The sequence below is a fragment of the Podarcis filfolensis genome, assembly GCF_964270895.1.
Source record: "Podarcis filfolensis genome assembly, chromosome: 4".
NCBI classification, from domain to species: Eukaryota; Metazoa; Chordata; class Lepidosauria; order Squamata; family Lacertidae; genus Podarcis; species Podarcis filfolensis.
Window position 1 is genome coordinate 22,068,275 of NC_139607.1, and position 21,940 is coordinate 22,090,214.

The following is a 21,940-nucleotide window of genomic DNA, read 5'->3' on the forward strand; positions in this document are numbered from 1 at the left end:
TATTTGCTTAAATACAGCCTGGTTATTCCAGGAAATTGATTTTCTTGCCTTTCAAATTAACTGACAGTTTAATGCAGCACTTATTTATTTATTTAGTTTAGAATCCAACATGAATAGGTTTAACTTAACATATAGGCTCATTAAATTAATCTGGCCAAGCCCAGACATTTCTAATTGTGGGACTTGGCTATACTGGTTCACTTCATCTTATTCTTACAGTTAAGGCAGGCATTCGCAAACTCGGCCCTCCAGCAGTTTTGAGACTACAGTTCCCATCATCCCTGACCATTGGTCCTGTTAGCTAGGGATGATGGGAGTTGTAGTCCCAAAACAGCTGGAGGGCTGAGTTTGGGGATGCCTGAGTTAAGGCATACTTGGCAGTTTAGGCTGTACTGGCCTTTGATGGACCACTAGGATGAGAAGGAATTCTATCATCTATCTATCTCACATTTTAACCCCAAGAAGCTCAGAGAGGAGTAGATGATTCTTCTGTCTATTTTACCCTAACAACTTGTGGAGTTTGGAATTAACATGCAACTTGGAAGTTTAACTGAACACTGAATCACTGTTGGAGGAGCACATTTTACCCTGCATACAATCACACTGAGACTCTGAGTTTGGAAAATAAGAAAGCTTAGTTTATTAAAGGAAATATATGCTTGATGGAAAAAAAATCCTAGTTCTATATAAGGGGGAGAGATTAAGAGCCATGCATGGTCTTTGTCTTCAACAGGAGGGGCACAAAAATATGTCTCCTCTCTCCCAAGGTAAAGATGAAGGAACAAGGTAGGAAAATAAGATCAGGTCCTTCTTATAATAAAAAAGGGGGGGAAGAGTTCAGGAACCCTAAAGAATCAGCCTAACATTGAAAGAAGATCAATAGGACAACACAAGGAGGACAGTCTAGGAAAATTGGAGATTCCTGTCTATCTTTCCTGTACAGTTATGTGAGCCTACAGTGCAAGCTGAGTTGCATCTGAACAACAACCCTGACAGATAGGTTAGGCTGAGAGACTAGCCCAAGGTCACTCACTGAAGAATTTGACCTTGGGTCTCTCTGGTCTTAGTCTACCCTCTAAGCACCTGATCATTATTGGCTTTATTCCGCGGCCTACTTTGGATGTCATACCAAGCCAAATTGTGGTTTAGTGTGAATGAGATAGTTTCCAAACAAATATCATGGCTGCAGTGCTCTTCCCACAGTCCTTCCGTGTTACCAAGGGCTAGGTTATGGTTTGGCTTAGGATAATGTCTAAACTAAGGTTACCAGACATCCCTGTTTCCTGGGGACAGTCCCCAGATTTACAAATCAGTCCCCTGACAAAATTCATCAATTCCAGCTGAAGTTGAAAAGGGTCCCCAGATTCATTGAAAAAAATCTGGTAACCTTAGTCTAAACCCAGTCTAATGGTTCGTCTTGCTCCAGACAAAGCAAAATCTGTAACCAAGGTTGTTCTTGGTTTACAGCTTGTGGTTTGTTTTTAGTGAAACAAACCATGATTCTGAGATCAGACATTATGCTAAGCCAACCCATAGCTTAGCCCCAGGTAGCAGAGCAGCAGCAGGGCTGGGGAAGGAGCACTGCAGCTGCAATCTTTGCTTCAGGAATCCACATGGTTCCTCATTCATGTCTGAACAGAAACAGTAGGTGCAAGGCATCCTATTGGGTCAAGCACCTGCTCTTTCCCAGGACCCTTCACACTCTTCCAATGTCACATTGCTTTTTTCAGATGGTAGCCCGGGAACCTACAGCCCAGGTATGCTCAGAAGCAATTAAGCTTGCCATTTGTGGCTCAGGAATTTCAAATCCAGATGACCCTACAGTACAAAACTTACTTTCAGAAGAGAGTCCAAGCTCAACATTAATGTTGGCTGGAAGCTGCCGTCATAATTTCAGGGGGCTCTCAGTGCAAAATTGCAATTATAGCAGTTCAGATTCAAACAAAAATAGCTACCACAATGTTATGGAACATGCTGATGTTCCATAGAGGTCTTTGGAACTGTTCCATGAGTGCAGGAGCACTTTCCATGTTATTTGTTTCCAAACAGAAAACATCCAATTTAGGAAGCTGTGGGATTCCTTTGTGTTTGTCACTATGCTTACGCATACGAAGGACATATGAACATGCTGAGAAGGGCCGTAGCTGTGTGGTAGAACATCTGCTTTGCATGAAGAAGTTCCCAGATGGACCAGTGGTCTGACTCTGTGCAAGACAGCTTCATATGCCCACTCCTGCACATCAGAGCTGATGCACTGTTGTTGAGACCTGCCTTAGCGCAGCAGCTTATTTCAATGTTCAAATCTCAGCTGAGCCAGAAGCTTTGTGGGTGGCCTCAGTCAAGCCAGTCCCTCTCAGCTCCACCCATTAGGGTAATTCATAACACCGACCACCTTACAGGACTGTTGTAAGAAATAGATGTGTGTAGAATGCATTCTTGCAGGTTAACGTTTTCTACATGGGGATGATTCTAATAGTACAGAATTTCTAATGAATTGCGGTAATAGACACCATCTATCACAAGAAATGGGGCACTTCAATTTCAGTATGGGTCTCACTGAAGCCCCTGAGTGAGCCCCACTGAAAATGGGTGCCTATTTCTATGGCAGCTTGGCACAGAGGCTTTTAGGTATAAACTACACTAAGGGAAATAACTGGATGGGGTCTGCAGCTGCAAACCTGAAGGCAAAAGCACATAAAGTAGTAGTAATTTCCTAGTGCAAAAGCTTTGGCATGCAGAAAGCCAAGTAATATCTAAATAATATTTTTCTGAAGTAGAAGTCTTTTATTTGCAGCAAAGCGTGCATATAGCTTGTGCATCTGCATGTCCAACTCCAGTAGTGACGCTCTCTCCACTCCAACCCCCCCCCCCCCGGCTGCCCCACGCCTTTGGCTTGCAGCCCTCTAGATTGTGGTCCAAAGCTCTTTGATGTAATGCAATATAAAGAGCTTTCTGCATTTTATTACACATTACACAACTGACACTTTAAAATGTCAATTCCTGCCTATACTCGTGTACACATTTGCATCTGTGTTAATTGTTTAAATGATGAAGGGTCTTTTTAAGGAAGAAAACCCCCTTACTTTACCATACAATTAAAAAACGACAGATTAACAGGCTTTTTGATGAGATGGAAATATGGAAAATACCATGTTGTTTAAGTGGGATTTTATATTCGTCTACTGAAGTGATGAAGGAGCTTTTGTAAAGAAAGCCTTTCATCTTAAACATGCAGTGCTCCATCACAACATAATTACCCTAATTTGTATTCCGCTGTAGAAATAGGCTTTTTCTGCTTAAACAAATTAAGTAACGATCACTAAGCCTACATGCTCAGCATTTTTTCCAGGTATACTATTATCTGTCTAGTGACAGTCTACTTATTCTTTAAAAACTTGTTTTCCATATTTTTATCTGGTTAGGCTGACTTTGGGAAACAAGATATCTAAATAGATATAATTTAATTGATTGCTTTGGATTCTTTGCTCTAAATATTTTTGTCCTGTTTGGGTAGCAAGTATGATGTACATTTTGCCTGCTTCCATAAAAGCATTTACATTCTGCCTTCCATTAAAATGAATGCTCAAAGCAACTTCCAATCTAAACAATGTTAAAATTGACAATAAAATATTTTCTTTTACTTCTAGAGTTAGTTTCATCAAAGTTTTGTTGGCTCTAATGCTGCAAGAACAGACCACGTAGAACAGGGGTAGCCAACATTGTGTCCTCCAGATGATGAACTACAAGTCCCATCATCCCTATCAGCCATGCTGGGTGGAGCTGATGGGAGCTGGAGCCCAATGACATCTGGAGGGTGCCATGTTGCTAGAACAATGCACATTGATTTTCCATGCTCAAACAACATGGGCTTCCACCAGGTTCAGTAGTTCAGCATAGGCCCTTGCAAAGCAGTGCATGGTAAATTTTGCAACTTTTTTGCTAAGTTATCCCACAGGGAAGATTGCTTATTTACTTGTTCTCTTGGCTCCAGAGTATAAACATTCCTATTAGAGCATGACCTTAGCATTTGTTGAGCAAGCAAATAAATGTTTAGAACTGAGCACATTGACTCGGAAATCAGTGCAACCCATGACCTGTGGCACTGTGAGCTGACGCAAGATTTACCATGTTCAGAGACATGGAATGCAATACAACTCTGCTCATAGTTTCTAAAGCCCATAGAAGTCACCTTGTCTTTCCAGGTACACAAGCTTTAGAATATGCAATCTGTTGCTGCAGGTGTTCTCGATGTCTTCTCTCAGAACAATGGTTCTGTTTCAGAATGGTTGCCTTTCCAAAGCAATAAAGCAAATACTTTGGCCCATGGCTGGAGCTACATTTCATTCATAAAAACTGTGTGGACTGTGGCTCTTCAAGTGATGCGGAAACCTATTGGATAGTGTCTGTGTCTTCACTGATAGCATGTAACAAACTTTTCCCTCACTATGGTACCACCATTTTGTGTTCATTTCAGATTTATTGTATTAACTGACAAATATTTAGAAGCTAGATTATTCAAGTCCTTTAGATGAAAGAAAAAGTAGTTAGAGTAAGCAAATATGTATCTTATGTCTGTAGAAATGTCTCATCATTTCAGGTACAATTTTTCTTTCTTTCTTTTTTAAACATTTTAAAGGCTGTGTACTACATTCACCCAGTAAAACAGTATACATCTTCCCTAAATGTAAAAGCAAACAAACATGTTAAAATCCTGGTGAATGTTGATGATATTATACAAACAAAACCCTTGCTGCTTTTGAGATGGCAAATGCTCCCTTGACACTGCCCTAATCATGCCATATAACACAACATTACAGTGGTGCCTCGCAAGACGAAATTAATTCGTTCCGCGAGTCTTTTCGTCTTGCGATGTTTTTCGTCTTGTGAAGCACGGTCAGTCGCAACTGCACCTCTTCAAGCGGTTTTAAGAAAAAGGAAACAAACTCGCAAGACGTTTTCGTCTTGCGAAGCAAGCCCATAGGGAAAATCGTCTTGCGAAGCAACTCAAAAAACGAAAAACTCTTTCGTCTTGCGAGTTTTTCGTCTTCCGAGGCATTCGTCTTGCGAGGTACCACTGTATTTCCTTTGGCTGCAAGCTTCCTTAAATCCTATTGATTTCAATGGCATTTAGGGCCCGTAACTGGGAACCGGATTGTGCCCTACAAGACTGTACAGTCTACAGTTGTATGGGAAGGCTGGGGTGTAATATCTTTTCCTCCTCATCCTTCCAGTCTTAATGAACTCCTTCCATGCGTAAAGTGTCTCTGTTCCTTTGCAAGGAAGGAAACATGACTTGGGTCAGGCAGTTTCCGTCTGCATCAAGCTCTTTACTCTCCCATCCAGCTGGTTGCAGACATTCTGCTTGCAGCCTTCTCTCTCTGTCTCTGTAATCCTAGTCAGTTTCCCGTGGCTGCAGTGGGGTGCTTCCTTTGATGTCTCCCTGCAGGTGGTTGCCTATGTATGAAATGGGGCCTGCAAACAGAAACCCTTCTGCGGAGCAAATGAAAACACAGCAATAATGCCATTGTGCCTCTGTGTCTTATATACATGGGAAGGACTGACGTCAACGCCTAAGGATTTTGTTGTATAATGTAATAACCCTGTACAAAGGGGGCAAAGATGTATCATTCGGATGCTATTCTTTCTTCTCTGCCAACAGTTAGGCTATATCAATGTTTAACAGGAAGTGGAAAGGTTGGAGGCAGAATATGTGTGGGATTCTATATCAGCTGATTGGTTTTGACGTGAATGAATTACAGTACGAGTTGCCTTTGGAGGATAAATATTTCCTTTGGCTTGAGTTACCCTTACAGGCACAGGCTCCTGTAGTTGGGACATTATTGGGTGTTTTTTTTTTTAAATACTCATGAAATTGAGAAAAAACGTAATTTTCAGCCACGTGAAATAAAAATGGACCACAAAAATATCTGTAGCTGGCCCTTGAAATTCAGGGAGCGAATTAGACTTTGAGGTTTTTCAGACCTCGAAGCCATAATGTCAAGCACTCCCATCTGACTGCATTTACCCACAAACATAGCATAAATATGCATACACATAGGCAGAGATGAAGGTGCATTGCATGTGTTCGTCAAATTCCTATTACATTTTACCATAATTATAACCTCAGTGTTGAATATGGATGATCGCCAACCCTTTGAACTCCTTAGTACGTTAAGCTGTCCACTTCACAGAAATACCTAGAACGTAGACCATATTGTGGCCTTTGCCCCTCTTAAGATCCATTTTAGACTAACCCTGGAATTTATAGGTATATTGGAGAATAGTAGAGGTGGCTTGTCCCTGGTACACACTAATGGTGACAAAGCTCTAAGCAGGATGTGTTCCACATAGCAGGGGGGAAATGTTCATTTTGCTGCCCAGTCTTCTTCCAGCAAGCCATAACCTGGCCCTTAAACAACTCTCAGCACATGATAATATTTCCCATTATGCCAAGAGCCCTGTAAACTATTTAACATCCAGGGCTAGCCATATGGCCTTTTTCAAATGCATCTGCTCAAGCCAAGTGGAACTGCAGTTTAGAGAGAGCATTTGTGACTTTGTTGGAAATGATTGCCTACAGTTGAAACTCATTTATAGTAGGGATTTTGGTCTCTCTGTGTGTGAGATAATTCTGTATTTATTTTAAACCAACTATACCAATGAAAACCATTTGACATTTTCAAATGCCCTAAATTTTCATTTTTATTTATTTTCATTTTTATTTTAGCAATAATCGTGCCTTGGATTAACCTCATCGGCTACGATATTGCCACTGCGCAAAGCTTTTTTCTTTCTCTAAATTTCCATTTTAAGGCATTCCAAGTGTGTCCACAAATTACAGAATGCAAAATTAGGGCAAATTAGGGCAAATTGTATTTTTATATTTTGTTGGAAGCCGCCCAGAGTGGCTTGGGAAACCCAGCCAGATGGGCAGGGTATAAAATAACAAATAATTTATTGTTATTTATTATTTATTATTATTATTATTATTATTATTATTATTATTATTATTATTATATAATATAGTATACCACATTTATATCCCCCCTTTCCTCCATGATAGAACTTAAGGTAGTACATACGGTGTACGTTTCCCAGGCTGTAGCCATACCCTGCCATACCTGCATGTGCCTTCAGATCATATCTGGGGACCAAATCATCCCCCACCCCCAGCAAAATGAAGTGAACGGCTAGCAATTGCTTTAAAGGATCACAGGGCAGTTTACAATATAAAAACATAAACATACCATAGTAATAAACTTACCCTCCCACACACTCACAGTTTAATAGGCCATAGATTGTTTAATTAGCCAAAGGTGTAGGAGTATTTGTATGGCGGCTAAAGATATGCAACCAAGGCGTTAGACAAGGCTTCCTGGGGAGAGCATTCTACAAGTGGGGAGCCACCGCAGAAAAGGCCCGTTATCGTACTGCTGCCCTCTGAACCTTCTGAGCAGAAAGCACGCGAATAAACACCTCAGATGATGTTTGCAGGGTCTGGGTTGGTTCATATGGGAGAGGCTGTCCTTAAGGAGTATAGTATAGAATAGTGTAGAATGCTGCTGCAAGATAGCATTCTTGGTTCACCTGCATGAAGTCATATATAACATATTTTGCAGAAATTGCACTGGCTGCCCATGTGTTACCGGGTCTAGTAGCTACTATGAACTTTTAAAGCTGCCTACAGTCTGGGACCCAGTTCCTTGTCGAAGCACCTTCTTCCACATTAATCACTCTAGACCCTGTGGTCAATAGAGGGGGCCTTCTTTGTCCTCCTACTGGTGGGCTTGGCATAATGTGCAGTGAGGCAACCGAGATAAAAGTTTCCTTTATTGTTGTGGGCCCCTAACTGCCTTCCCATGAAGGTATGGATGGTAGAAACTGATGAGATCAGTTCCACCACCAAGTGAGAACATTTAAAATATTATCTCTGACATTCAGGATAAATGGGTGATTAGTGCTGATTTTTATATTTTCTTGTGCTGCTGTGTTAGATTTTTTAAAAAATGTATATTTTATTTGATTGTAATTTTTGTAATTTATTAGAAAATGCCCTGGAATCACTATATGAAGGGCCGTCTACAACTTAGATAAATTAAATAAAAATACATCAGTGTTTCTCTATTTCAGTCACTCTATTCTATTCCCCTCTGTCAGGTTGTCTGGTTTCCCTCTACTCCAGTATCTCAATATTCTGTGCCATTAAGCTATTATGAAACTGTTTGGGGGGCGGTTTCTTTTCCTAAGTCCCCACCCACTTTTGTACATATACATACCTTGGGGTTACTGCAAGTCTGCTGGTACTTCTGTCTTGTGCATGGGTGGTGTGGTTTGGCTAAGAACAAGCATAGGAAGACACAAATCGGTATTAATATAGAATTTCTGTGGCTGAATGACAGCTCAGAGCGTGCCACTTTGACCCAATTGTCCTCATTAGTCACATCTGAAAGGTGAATGAAATCAAGAACGTTCTTCTTTTAGATTCTCCCCCCCCCCCTTGAGTCTTTCATCCACCTTCCTATTGGTTTGTCCTTGATTTCCCTGATAGCAGGCGAGCTGGCCTATAGTTACACAGGGACAGTCTGTTTGCCCTTTTAAAAATATTGACACAACATCAGCTCAGGATACCACGTGCTGAGAAAGTGGCTTACCGCTTGAATGCTGTTTGCATGGCAGGCATTAACCTTTAAGGAGTGAGCGAGTCTGAAACCTATTTACTATGGAAAAAGCACTTTGCTTTCACTGTAAATTAAAGATCAGAGCTTGTGCAGACATAAATTATTTTCTTTGTTATTTCTCCTTAGTAGTTGACCCACTGCTTTCCCATTTAGTACACAGATATTCAGATGAAGGCATGACGGTTAAAAAACTAGTCTGGCAGGTGGTGAAATTCCATCAACAGCAACCATGTGAAATATTCTGAGTTTTTTTTATCCACAAGTTCTCTAATAGAAGATCTAGCTTTTCCTTGTGGTTTATTATTATTATCACCATTGGTTTTTAATAGGGTAGCCACTGAATGCATTGCCAGATAAAGAGGCCAAAAGGTGTGTGAATCACAATCAAATAATTTCATTTTGCATTGCAGGTTTTGTAATTTTAAGGATGCATAAACAGTTTGACATTCTTTTCCACGCAAGTTTTACTTTGAGACTAAAGATGGTTTGGCCTCCTTCCCCCACCCCACCCTACTGAAATGCATGTTGTCCTTTCTTTTCCCCCAAATATTTTTTTCTGGCGCCATCACTGATATAATGGAAGCCAAGAAAGAGGAAGCAAAGCTGGAAAATACAGGAAGAAAATCAAGTATCTGTAAAATAAGGATTGGTGAGGTATCTATCAACAAGTCATGTCACTATTACATCAGCCAGATATGTTGGTCAGAGTGAACACTCTCCAGTAGAATTTATTTGCAATAATGTCAGAGTTGCAGCTGAGCCATAGTCTTGCATGCAAGTTTAGTTCTTAGACACCTACCATGCAGGGTTGCTCTGAGGATGAATGAGATATGTGTTGCTAGAAATCTAAATAGATAATATATTGACAGGGTTAGGGTACCCGTAGACTGGCTGCCTCTAGGTTATGCAACGGCTGGTTTTACCAACCAGCAACTGATTCAGATAATATGCTTCTCTATTTATGGATTGGGGTCACAAATGTCAGAGCCAGAAGACCATCCTCTGCTGAGCACTTCCATTATACGCATTGGGTGGTGGTCAACTAGGTTTTACTTAGAGTAGATACACTAAAATGAATGAACATGACTAAGTTTGGTCCATTAATTTCAATGGGTCTGCAATGAATAAAATATAGTTGAATACCATCCATTACCTATATAGGCAAAGAGCCCTGTGAGACCAGCCAGCAGTATTGACAAGGACTAGGTAGTCCAGTCTAGATTTTCTGTTGTGTGGTGGAAAAGAAGGGTGGGAAGAGGAACATATAGGCCTTCTCCTCTCTGTCTTCCGTGTATGAATGCTGGATACTGTCACTGACTGTATAGCCACTGTTCCAGTGAACTTTTGAAGCTAACAGAAAGCTGATAAGGAAAACCTACACTGCCACCTTTTAGTATTCTGGCTGAGAACTGCCCTATGACTTTTCCCCTCTGTTCACATTGCAAGTGAGGTGATTGTCCTGCAGGGTTAATCTTTAATTTCTGGGGGATTTCAGAGCAATCTTGGCTGCCAATGCATGTTGGCTGGGAAGGAAAAACCTTATCTGAACTGGAATCATACCGGACAAGAGGTGTTCTCTTTCATTGTTAGATGTTTGGAGGATGCAGGGAACAACGTCTATGGCTGTAAGCTACCCAAAAGGGCATATTTGTAATGTACTTACTTTTTAATAAGCTTTAGTAGGTCATTTGTGGAAACACTCTGGAGCAGGTGTGGGTAATCTAGACTTCAGATATTCAACCTAAATGTATTGGGCCTAGGGTCATTAGAATCATAAGGTCATCTAATCTAAATTCCTGCAATGCTTCCTGCTATTGGAACCTCTCTGCATTATAGGAATTATGGGATAGCACTCCTGATGCCATGATACCATAAAAAACAACAACAAGAAGTCAGCTACTCTGGTTGAGAACTGCAGGCAAGTTTCTCTGCAATTGGATGTAAGGCTCTACGATAGTTGACTATGGTATAGCCAGGATGGCAAATAAGGATTGGAGTCATGGGCATAGCCAGGATTTATGGGGGGGCGGGGCAGGCAGGACGGACACCCAACTGTCATCATCCTTTGTCTGGCTCTGCTTAGCTGATTCGGAATGAAATGTGTCAACAACAGCTGCTTTAAATTAACTTTCGTTTGACCCCAGGTGCTCAGAAAAATCTGTCAAAACAATCTCCACTTTTAGTTAAGCATTTTTATTTATTTACTTGATTTAGGGGGAGGCAGCTGCGCCCCCATGGGTGCAGCAAATCAATACAAATCAATACAAATCAATAAAAATACATAGCTAACAGAGGTTCTGCTCTCCGCCCCCCCAACAAAAGGCCTGTCCCCTCAACAAAAATCCAGGCTACGCCCATGGCTTGAGGTGGTGGGAGTGCGTTGGCGAAGCGCGAGAAAGCAGATTGCGCGGTCCTGACCACCCAAGTATACAGGTGCTGCTGCTGCTGCTGCTGCTGCGTCCAAACGAGTCCTCCTCTGTAGCTACTGCGCTTATCCGCCCCTCCGTCGCATTCTGTCTGCGGCGCGGGCCCCGCCCACCGCCGCCGCGCACCCCTCCCCTCCCTCTCCGCTGGGAAGCGGTCGCCCCGCCTCATTGGAGGAGAGGCGCGCGAGCCGAGGCAGGACGGGAGGAGGCGTGTGCCTTTTCGCTCGCCGGAGCGGCTCCTGATTGGTCGAGACGCGGCGAGGTGAAAGGGCGGCCCTTAGGCCGCTTGAGGTAGAGCTCCGGAGGCTGAGCCGACGATGATGGCGGCGGCGGCCTCTCTGCGCCGGGTGGGCGCTTGGCAGCAGCGGCAACAGCAGCAGCGCGGAGCTCTGGAGCGGCTGTTCGGGGCGCGAGCGGTGAGGCGACCTCAGGCGGGCGGTGGGAGGGACGGGCGAGTCCGCAGCTGCAACCAACCTGAGGGGGCGAGGCGTTCGTCCCCTCGAACCGGCTCCAGCGTTCCTGCCCGAGGAGGGCTCCCCCTGCCCCGGCGTCCCGGCATGCGCTGGCTGAAGCGCCCACGAACTGGGTCGGGGACGTTTGCGCGCACGCGGAGGGTTAAGTGCAACGGCGCAGCTCTCCCTCCGGGTTTCCAAGCGTGTCTCTCTCTCGTCAGCATGGAGGTTGCGGGCGCCGCGCAAGTGCCCGTGTCACGCCTGCCTTGTCATGTTGCAGCTGCGCACCTATGGGCTTGAAATGCGCGGCGGGGTCTCAGGTGTCTGCGGGTAAAGGGGTTTGCAAGCGAAGGCGCTGGACGTCGTCTCCTCCCCACCTACCCGCGTTTGGGAAGCGCCTTCGCTAAGAGCACGGCGAAAGAGGGTCCTTTGTGATGCTCCTGTGTGGTGATGCGTGTCAAACGCGGAGACAATCCTGTGCAAGAGGCAGCGCGTGGAGTAGCATAGGCGTCCTTGTGAATGGTGTCACCTTCCTCCGAGAGGATGCTTGCCTTACCTTATGGCTTGACTGCATATGTTTAAGAGCATATGAACTAATGCTTAGACTGGGGAATGTTATAATATGGTTCCAACAGTTATTGTGGGTTCGAATGTTAGGCATCACACCCTTGAAGGCCAATATACTAATTTCTCTTTTGCTCTGGCTAACTGTGTGTGCAGAGGTAGTGAAGGGCACAGCACATATGGCAGTCAGGTAGGCAGACACTGCAGTTTTTGACCTGGATTTTGAATTTGTCATAATCACTTGCATCTTTGGCTACTCTGAAGTCCATATAATCAACAAAGACCTGTGTTGTATTGAAGCCCTATCCTAAGGAATTTTTGACTAACATAGGTGGAAAGTGATATTGAAATGAACTAAGTACTATGGCATCATGCTTGCCCTAAATGACTTTTTGTTTGCTCAGAGAAAATTCAAGAGTGAAGGATCCAGAGGCACTTGTTGCACCATCCTACGGAAGGTGGACTTAAAAAAAAAAAAAAGACAGGATATTCATAATTTAGTATCCCTGTAATTGCTTTTTATAGAGAGAGCACAAAACCCCATATTGTTCATCCATACACTGAAAGTTTGTTCTGGCGTGACACTTCTTCAGTTCAGGTGTTACATCATACTTTGAGTTTTCATGCTTTCTACAAGTGTTTGTATGTCCCATTCTAACAGTACTATCCAAATACATTTTAATGAGAATTATAAAGCAGGTGCAGGAATAATACTGAGGGCCAATTATTGAAAAATTATTCACATCTTTGTACTTGTATGCACAGAATTTCTCTTAACAATAATTTGTCTGTATTCATGTATACTATAATATGTGTGGTATATACAGTTTTCAGCTGTTCTTTAAAGAGTAAGAACAACCCTCAATCTTTAATGCAGTGTCTGATCTGGAGGAGGAGAATGAGATGGCCATTACTTCTTTTGCTAGTAAGCTTATGCAGTGATGTGGTGATGTCACATGGATATGTGGACAATACTGCAACTAGTTTGCCACCATTGCCATTTCAGTATGGCTGAGATATATATGTTTTTGTTGACTAAGTACTTCATAACTTAGCATGGTAATTAGATTTTTAAAATATCCAAGTTGCTATGGAGAGTTAAAAAACAATGACTATCTGACTGTTCTAATAGAAAGGGTAGTCCTCTTTGTCTCTCTCCTCCAAACACAGGTGTGACATGCCTTGTAATTGAGTCTGTTAACTTGTTTGCCTTAAATAGTCTCAAGAAGGTCTGCCACAATAGCTAACATGCTTATGAAGTGTTTTGGAAGCCTGTCTTCTGTTAAAATTAAACCTTAAATTACAGGTTAGGTAGGTAAATGTTTAATTTCGGTTAGAGTTAAAAATTAAAGTTCACATTGAAGCAGTTGAAAGGGTGCATTTATCCCCATAAATCTCAAATTGCCTGCTTTGCATAAATCTGAATTAAACTACCACTGTCACCTAACATAACTAGCTCTAAATGCTCAGTTATAGGCTTATCAGAGGCCAATACAACACTGACTGTACAATATAAAACACAGTGAGCGTTAACCACCCATTTAACCTGTAGCAGTTTGGTAATTGCAAGCAAGTTAAGGCTAGTAACTATGAAAATGTATACAACTACAGGGATGTGATAGGCCTGCTTAGCCCAGCCCTGTTCTTACAGGTTTGTGCTGCCACACCATACCTGTAGGGGCCAAGCTGGACAAGAAGCTGCAATATCTGTGATTGAGTTTTGTTTTAGTCCAAAACAGTCATGGGGGTATAAGCCCATATTGAGTCCCATACCTTACACCTTTTTCAGGGTCTAATGCAGGGTTTATCAAACTCGGGTCTCCAGCTGTTTTTGGACTACAGCTCCCATTATTCCTAGCTAGTAGAACCAGTGGTCAGGGATGATGGGAATTGTAGTAAAAAAAAAACCCCAAGTTTGGTAAACCCTGGTCTAATGGGTTCCACTGTTGCAGTTATTTTTGCTGTGTGGAAAACATACCTTTGCCTGTGTATTTTACACTGCAGCATCTTGGGAGATCCTCAGTTCTCCTTTCTCAGTCTGATTTGCTGACCTGCCCCTACTTTGGACACTCCCTTAATGAGTTCTGATAATGCTCACTCATGTTGGTCTCATGTACTGTACTTGCCAAGTTAGGAGCTGCTGAGAGGCAGTATTATGTTCCTATCACTAGCCTAGTGAGTGGTCTGGGAGCACCCAGTGATTTAGTATTGTTGAAGATTTGATTAGGAAACTATCTAGAGCCTCTGTAAGCTAGTCTAATCTTTACAAGGAAGAATATTACTGTGCAGTGTTTATGGCAAAATGACAGTTCCTGTCCCCAAATCCTAACTACATTGTGTAGCGTAATGGTGCCATTGTATGTGACTGTGGATTGACAAGAAAACAGGTTCAGTATGCTGTGATCATTTAGTTAAGGAACAAGTCATGTACCAAGTCTCCCTGGTAGTTAGCCACTTTTACTTGTGAAAAGCAACAGGGGCGGACTTGGGTAATATGGCTCCCTGAGCAAGGACAAAATTTGGTTCTCCCCCAAATACCCCATTCACCTTTTGTTATGCATATGCCTCAAGTACACTCTGTCATAGTTGCAACAACTCAATCGCCCATCTGACCGGGGCCTAACTTTGAGTAGCTATCCATATAGATATAGGTTTTATATTACTACTATCACTACTACAACTACTATTATTTTGTATGCCCTCAGCTCACTTCCCTGTGCAGGGGAACCACCCACACCACATTAAATTTGGTGCTGGTTGCAAATTGTGTTTTCTGCAGTTGATGAATTCATAGACATGTTAAGTTTGGAAAAATACAGATGTTAGTCAATATTATAATGTGTGATGCAATTGGATTCCTGGGCAAGAAATAAGTAATCTCCCCCCTGTTAAACTGGCTAAAATATACCATTCGTCTGATAGCAAATGTTGGAAATGTAAGGAAAATGAAGGAACATTTTTTCACCTCTGGTGGACCTGCCCTAGAGTGAAGGCCTTTTGGGAGAAGATATATAATGAATTAAAAAAGGTGTTTAAATACACCTTCACTAAGAAATCAGAGGCCTTTCTCCTGGGTATTGTCGGCCAGAGTGTGTTAAAAGAGGACAGAACATTCTTTTTGTACGCAACAACAGCAGCAAGAATATTGATTGCCAAGAATTGGAAAACTCAGGAGCTACCCACTGTGGAAGAATGGCAGATGCAACTGATGGACTATATGCAATTAGCCGAGATGACCGGCAGAATTCGAGACCAGGGAGAAGAAAGGATGGAAGAAGACTGGAGGAAATTTAAGATTTATTTACAAAAATATTGTAATTTGGCTGAGTGCTGAATTGGATGCCAGTGCAGACAATTGTCTACCATTAAATTAGATTTAAGGTTGAATTGTATGTCAAACCAAATTAAGATTATTAATTAAGATGAATTAAATGATAATTTGTTTGAAACTAATTTAATAATGATGTAAGTGTATGCGGGAGGTGTGGGGGAGTCCCATGTAACAATTGAGAGATGTTAAATGGACAATGATAAGTGCTTATCTAATATATGCTTTATTTGAAAACTTTAATAAATATATTATAAAAAAAAAAAAAAAAAAGAAATAAGTAATCTCCATTTTTTATGTTCGGGTGAGTGAGCCACACTTAGCTAGCTAATATGGCACCATCCATTCACATCGGAGAGGTTTTGGCAGGTTTGCAGAAGTACAGATATTCTGCAGAAATACAAAACCCCTCCTCAATTTGTCCCCCTTTCTAAGAGCCCAGTGACTACAGAGTGTGCTTAGCAGGTATGTAATGTTGGTTGACTGTTTCAGTGTGAGGGTGGTGGAATGCAAAACTGGGGGAGAGGAAGAATGGAGTATAATGGACAGTGTTTGAAATTCCCCAGGTACCAGGTCAGTTTTGTGACTGCAAATGGTCCACTTGCAACCAAATGCAGATGTCCTGTCACTGGCTTGGTGCCCGGCATCACCATCTGACTGGTGTGCAGCAAAGTTTTCTGCTGCTATGCCACCAGTGTGGCAGCAAAATTCGTGAGAGGATTACTTTTCAGGGTGGTGCACTAACTGGCTTTGATAAGACTTTGGCCCTAGGTAGGGCTCGGCTGCAATGGCCAATTTTTCTACTTTTCTGCCAAGGGCAGGGAGTTCAGGTTGAATGCTTAAATCTCAGTGGAATGAGGCCAATGAACCAACTCCAGTTATGAAGGAGCAGCATGAGAAATTAGCCAGGTGCCAGGCACATTTTGCAACTGGGGATTGTCAGAATGCAAGCACTTTGAGAAGACTTGTCACCATGTATGGCGACTGAGACTCAAGAATAAAATTTCCGCCACTGGTGTTGAGGGCACGGGAGGAGAAATACTTCCTCCACTGTAGTGCAAATCCATCAGGCTAGAGCTGAGGGCGCAGGAGGAGAAATGCCTCTCTGCCCATCTCCAAAGTAGGATCGCTGCTGTGGAGCGAACTGCCGCTTCCCCTACCACAGCATGGGTCACCTTTGTAAAAAGGACAAAATGGCAACCCAACCTTCTGTTTTTGCACACATAATCAAGGTTCCATGAGCCAAGTGGTAGATAGTTTTTCTTTCCTAGTTTCCGGCACTGGGCAGTAGGATGCAAAATTGCTCACATTTCAAGGGTTCAGACCAGAGTTTTCCAAACTGTGTGTCATGACACATTAGTGTGTTGGCTGCAATGTGTAGGTATGTCGCACAAATGCTCCCTGTGCTCCTCCCAGGACTGGAAGGGGGTTAGTTTAACCTCTGATTTGCTAGTAAAACTGAATTACTGTCATGAAATGATGCATGTCTAAAAAGTGTGTCACCAACATGAGAAGTTTGGAAAGCTTTGATCCAGACCCTCATCCACCTTACATTCAGTGTTACATTCACTGTTTCATTGGATGTTTTAATGTGTTGCAAACTGCTTTGAGATTTTTCCCATTAAAATATAAAGTGGTATAGAAAAGAAATTAATAACAGTAATAGCAATCGCAATAGTAGTAATAGTAGTAGTAATCCACTGGAAAAAATATGACCAGACATTCTGTTGAGGCGACCGCAACCTAGGTTTAAAGTGCCATTTGGCAATTAGCTTATATATCTGAGTTTCTAACATTGAAATTCATGGAGGAAGGCAAGGCTGACTGACTAGAACAGTGAATAGGAACACTCCACATTGCAACATTTTGTGGCAAGCACCACTGCTTTAGAAGATTTTTTAAAAGTATTTTTGTTTAATTTCCCCTATGTAAACCAAATAACAAACTGGAATTTCCTGACACACATATAAGCTAAATTGAACCAAGCTTGGCATGTGATGTCACATTCACAAGAAGAAGTGGTAAAGCATGTTATCTGGATATTTGCAATAAGATACAGACAGGCAAGTCTGTTGTAAGAAATGAGAGAACATTTATTGAGATGGCTCATCAACTGTTGGGCTTATCTGTATTATCCATTTAGGTAACAATTACAACTTGACTGATGGTAGGTTTGCTTGTGTCTTGAACATATCAAGCTTAAAAATGCATTATCCACATGAGAATACACTCATATGTGCCAGGAGATTTCTGATAACATGCTGTGAGGTTGCTTTCTGTGTTGGAAATGAACGGTTCATATGTGTACTTGTATTTTTTGGAAACTTGAAGACTGTAGTGAAAATTAATGTACAAATCTATCATTATTCTTTAGTTTCTTACATTGATAGAATAGATACTGCCTTGGTATTTCTTCTTGAAATAAGACCTGGTATATAAATTATTTTAATAATATATACATAAAAAAATCAAGGGGAAGACAAGAGAACCAACAATGGGAAACTGGCTGAGAAGATTTTGAGAATTGCTTTGGTAATTTGAGCTGTTTATACTACAGTCCAGAGAAGTCTGTGCAGGGTTATTAGAATGTTAACAAGTTTCTTGCACAGACATCCATACTTTCTGGAAGAAAAAGCTGCTCAAATTACCAAATATTAAGCTTTTAAATTTGACCCAGATTCTGCACAGATGTATGTGCCTGCTAATATAAACAACTGCCGTAATTTGAGAATGAAATACTTCTAAATTTTATAAACTAGGGATTGCTAATCTGTGGCTGCCTAAATGTTTTTGTACTGCAAGTCTCTTCATCCTTGACTGTTGGCAGTCCTGGCTGGGGATAATGGGAGTTGGAGTACAATAACATCTGAAGAGCCACAGGTTAGACACACCTATTATAAGCCAAGCAGCTTGCATCAAGTCCCACATGTATTAAGGTTGCACTTCTCTTCTGATTCTTGAATATATATATATTTATATTTAGAAAGGGAAGTTGCCATGGGTGAAAAACATCTCTGGAGTCAATTATATATATTTTTTCCTGGAGGAAAAAAAAAGCAAGCAAGCAAAGTAAAACTACTTAAAAATGAAACATGTGACTTCTGATATCAATGTAAACTTAACTGTAGATTTGGTACTTTTCCTTTCCTGGTTGTAAGGCCAGAAGGCCATTGTTATACCAATATTATCTTCATAAATCTCTGCATTTGGTTGCCAATATCCATTCGTTACGATTCCCCAGGACTGCAGATGTTACAGGAGCAGAAATATTTGTTCAACACTGGGACTGCTATGACATACACCTTTAAAATTTTTCTCTACAGCAGCTGGTTGGGTTTGAGACAATCTGTGTACCACTTTGGCTCTGCTATTTAATTTCCTCGTTTCCAGTTCCATTCAGTCTGAATGTAAGAACGGAGTCAGATCTGGATCAGAGTTTCCTGGGAAGAAGGAAGTTTCTTGTTAAACAACTCTGGGAATTGTAATTCTCTGTGGGGAATAGGAGATTCCTAACTCCTCTCAGCAGCCTTAAACTAAAGTTCCCAGGATTCTTTGGGGGAAGCAGTGACTGTTTAAAGTGGCATGATGCAGCTTTTAATGTACTGTATAGTGTAGATGGGGGCACGAGGCTGGGTTCATACCCCCACCTGGCCATGAAACTCACTGGGTTACCTTTTGCCAGTCACTATCTCTCGGCCTAAACTACCTTACAGGTTTGTTAGGATAAAATGGAAGGAGCAGACAGAACAAGACAAATAGTAGGTCCCAGTGGCCCAGTGTCCTGAACCCCGGTATACCCGATGGCAAGTCTTGCTGGTGTAAACAGTCACTCTAAGTGACATCTTGCTTTCTCCATATTATTTATCTACTTAATTGATATAGCTGCCCCAAATAGAAATACACTAGGAAGTCAGTGTGGTGTAGTGTTAGAGTGTTAGACTAGGACCTGAAGATCAGAGTTCAAATCCCTGCTCAGTCATGAAGCTCCCTGAATAACCTTGAGCCAATCCCAGCCTCTTAACCTACCTCACAGGGTTGTTGTAAGGATTACCTGAAGAGGGGTGTGAACCATGTATTTCTTGGACAAAAAGGTGGGATATAAATGCAACAAAAAGCTTACCTTCTCTTTACCTGCCTAAGAAAGCTGGAGGGACCAACCAGATGGAGATGTCAGTCGCCAACCTGGCAACCAAAGATCTCTTATGTGCTCGCAATTGGATCTTGTACCAGTAGCAAAATATGCCTGGCGCCTAGCTAATTTCTAACACTGGCAAGAATGCAGCAAGAGTCTGCATAATGCAAATATGAATAGCGGTACTTACAGCCAGGACTATAATGGTTTTTAAATAAAACCTTTTCTGTTTAGTTGGTTAGCATTTCATTCTTTAAAACTGATGGGGAACCTAGGGCCCTCTATGTGTTATTGTAGCTATAGACTACAATCTGCATAATTCTTGATCATGGCTGCTGCTTGGAACTGAAGGGAGCAGAGTCCAACAACTGAAGAGCTATAGGTTTTTCACCCCTGCTTAAAAAATAGTTTATCCTGAGGCATGTTGTTCATTCACATTAGTTGCACTATTTTTTCAGTGTTGGCCTGAATAACTGCTTTTGTGTCTGAATGTTGCCTGGCTGATACTCTGTTATATGAATGTATAAAATGATCTTCACAAATTAGAGAACTGGTATAAACCCAAATATATAAGGTATTATTAATCACAATAAAAATATGATCAGATTAAGATGATATAAATGGAAAAACTGGCTAATCTTTAGACATGGTCTTGGAATGGTGAAAATGATTGGTGGTTTATCGTAGTAGTTTTCAACCTGAATAATAAACTTTTTGTCTGCCTTTTTCTTTAACCAAATTAAAATAGGAATTTATACAGCCTCTGTGTCTTGTGCTGCTAGCCCTCATATCTAGTGGAAGAAAGACAGTGGCTTGTGCTTTAACTTCTGCCATCAAAGAAGCTTATTTCCTTTCATTCTTTCTGCTCTCCTGTGTCTTTCAAAGGATAACACTTTTTTTACCTGTTTGTGTAAACCATCCTTTGGTCTTATTATTTAATCATGTGGTAAATGCATTGTAACCTTTTCTCTGGGAAGGGTATGCAAGCTTCCTCACAGGCCTGGTGAGAAATGGTTTTATATTTTCTCTGAAGAATTTTAGAGTAGGTGAAACACTGGAGTTCGGAAAGAGTGCAAGGGGAATGCCTAATAGGGTTCTCTCTGTGTGTGCCATTTTATCTTTACCCATTGTTCTTCGTGGCTAAGTGACAAAAATGCCGGCCTTTAATTTGTCTTGTTTCTTGGTCTTAAAGTGGCAGAACTGTTAGAAGTGGCGTTCGGTAGTTATCTAGGGAAACCATCCCACTAGATGTGTTGCCCTCCAGATGTTGTGGACTAGGGCTGCCATCAGCCCCAGCCAGCATATCACTGGTCAGGAATTACAGATGTCGTCCACAACATCTGAAAGGCATCACATTGGCTACCCCAGATCTAGAAGGATGGTTTCCCTGACTGCTTGCACAGCAATAAATTTAGAACCTTGAATTGATAAATGCAGCACAGAACATACGTTAAAGAGTACAGTGGTACCTCGGTTTAAGAACCGTCCGGCGTAAGAACAATTTGGTTTACAAACGCCGCAAAACCAGAAATAGTGTCTTGGTTTGAGAACTTTACTTTGGTCTAAGAATGGAATCCGAATGGTGGAAGGGCACCGGCGGCGCGAGGCCTCATTAGGGAAAGCACGCCTCAGTTTAAGAACAGTTTTGGTTTTAGAACGGACTTCCGGAACGGATTAAGTTCTTAAACTGAGGTACCACTGTACTTGACAAGAAACACCATAATAAAGATGCTTGCTGCATTGCTAATACTGTTTCGAAAGCCTTATTGGAACCGCAACTGTTGGCATCTGTCTGTCTGTCTGTCTGTGACACTGAAGTGACCTCCCTGGGCAGTGTGTATAGAGCTCCTGGGCCGCCCTGATGATAAAGACCCCTCCTCCTCCTCAACCTCTCTGATGTGGTCCAAAGGAAAGCAGAGAATACAGTGGTGCCCCGCAAGACGAATGCCTCGCAAGACGGAAAACTCGCTAGACGAAAGGGTTTTCCGTTTTGGAGGTGCTTCGCAAAACGAATTTCCTATGGGCTTGCTTCGCAAGACGAAAATGTCTTGTGAGTTCCTGCGGGTTCCCCCCCCTTTTTCCCAAGCCGCTAAGCCGCTTAACAGCTGATCCGCTAAGCCGCTTATCAGCTGATCCGCTAAGCCGCTTATCAGCTGATCCGCTAAGCCGCTAATAGCGCTAATCCACTAAGCCGCTAATGGGTTTGTTTCGCAAGATGAAAAAACCGCAAGACGAAGAGACTCGCGGAACGGATTCTTTTCGTCTTGCGAGGCACCACTGTATATCATTTGTATTTCAGGCTTCTTTCTCATTACTTTTCTCTTTTGCCAGACCTAGTTTGCTACTGCTATAAATGTGCC

General features: G+C 41.9%; 1 protein-coding gene across 1 annotated transcript in view; it reads left to right on the forward strand.

The window, feature by feature from the left end:
- The first annotated feature begins 11,331 nt into the window (after positions 1 to 11,331).
- The window catches only part of PCCA (propionyl-CoA carboxylase subunit alpha), a 223,243-nt gene continuing 212,634 nt past the window's right edge, over positions 11,332 to 21,940 (forward strand). Inside the window, exon 1 of the mRNA XM_083610671.1 lies at positions 11,332 to 11,520. Within this exon, the coding sequence (XP_083466797.1) occupies positions 11,422 to 11,520 (99 nt within the window). The 5' untranslated portion in view covers positions 11,332 to 11,421. The remainder of the gene's footprint in view (positions 11,521 to 21,940) is intronic.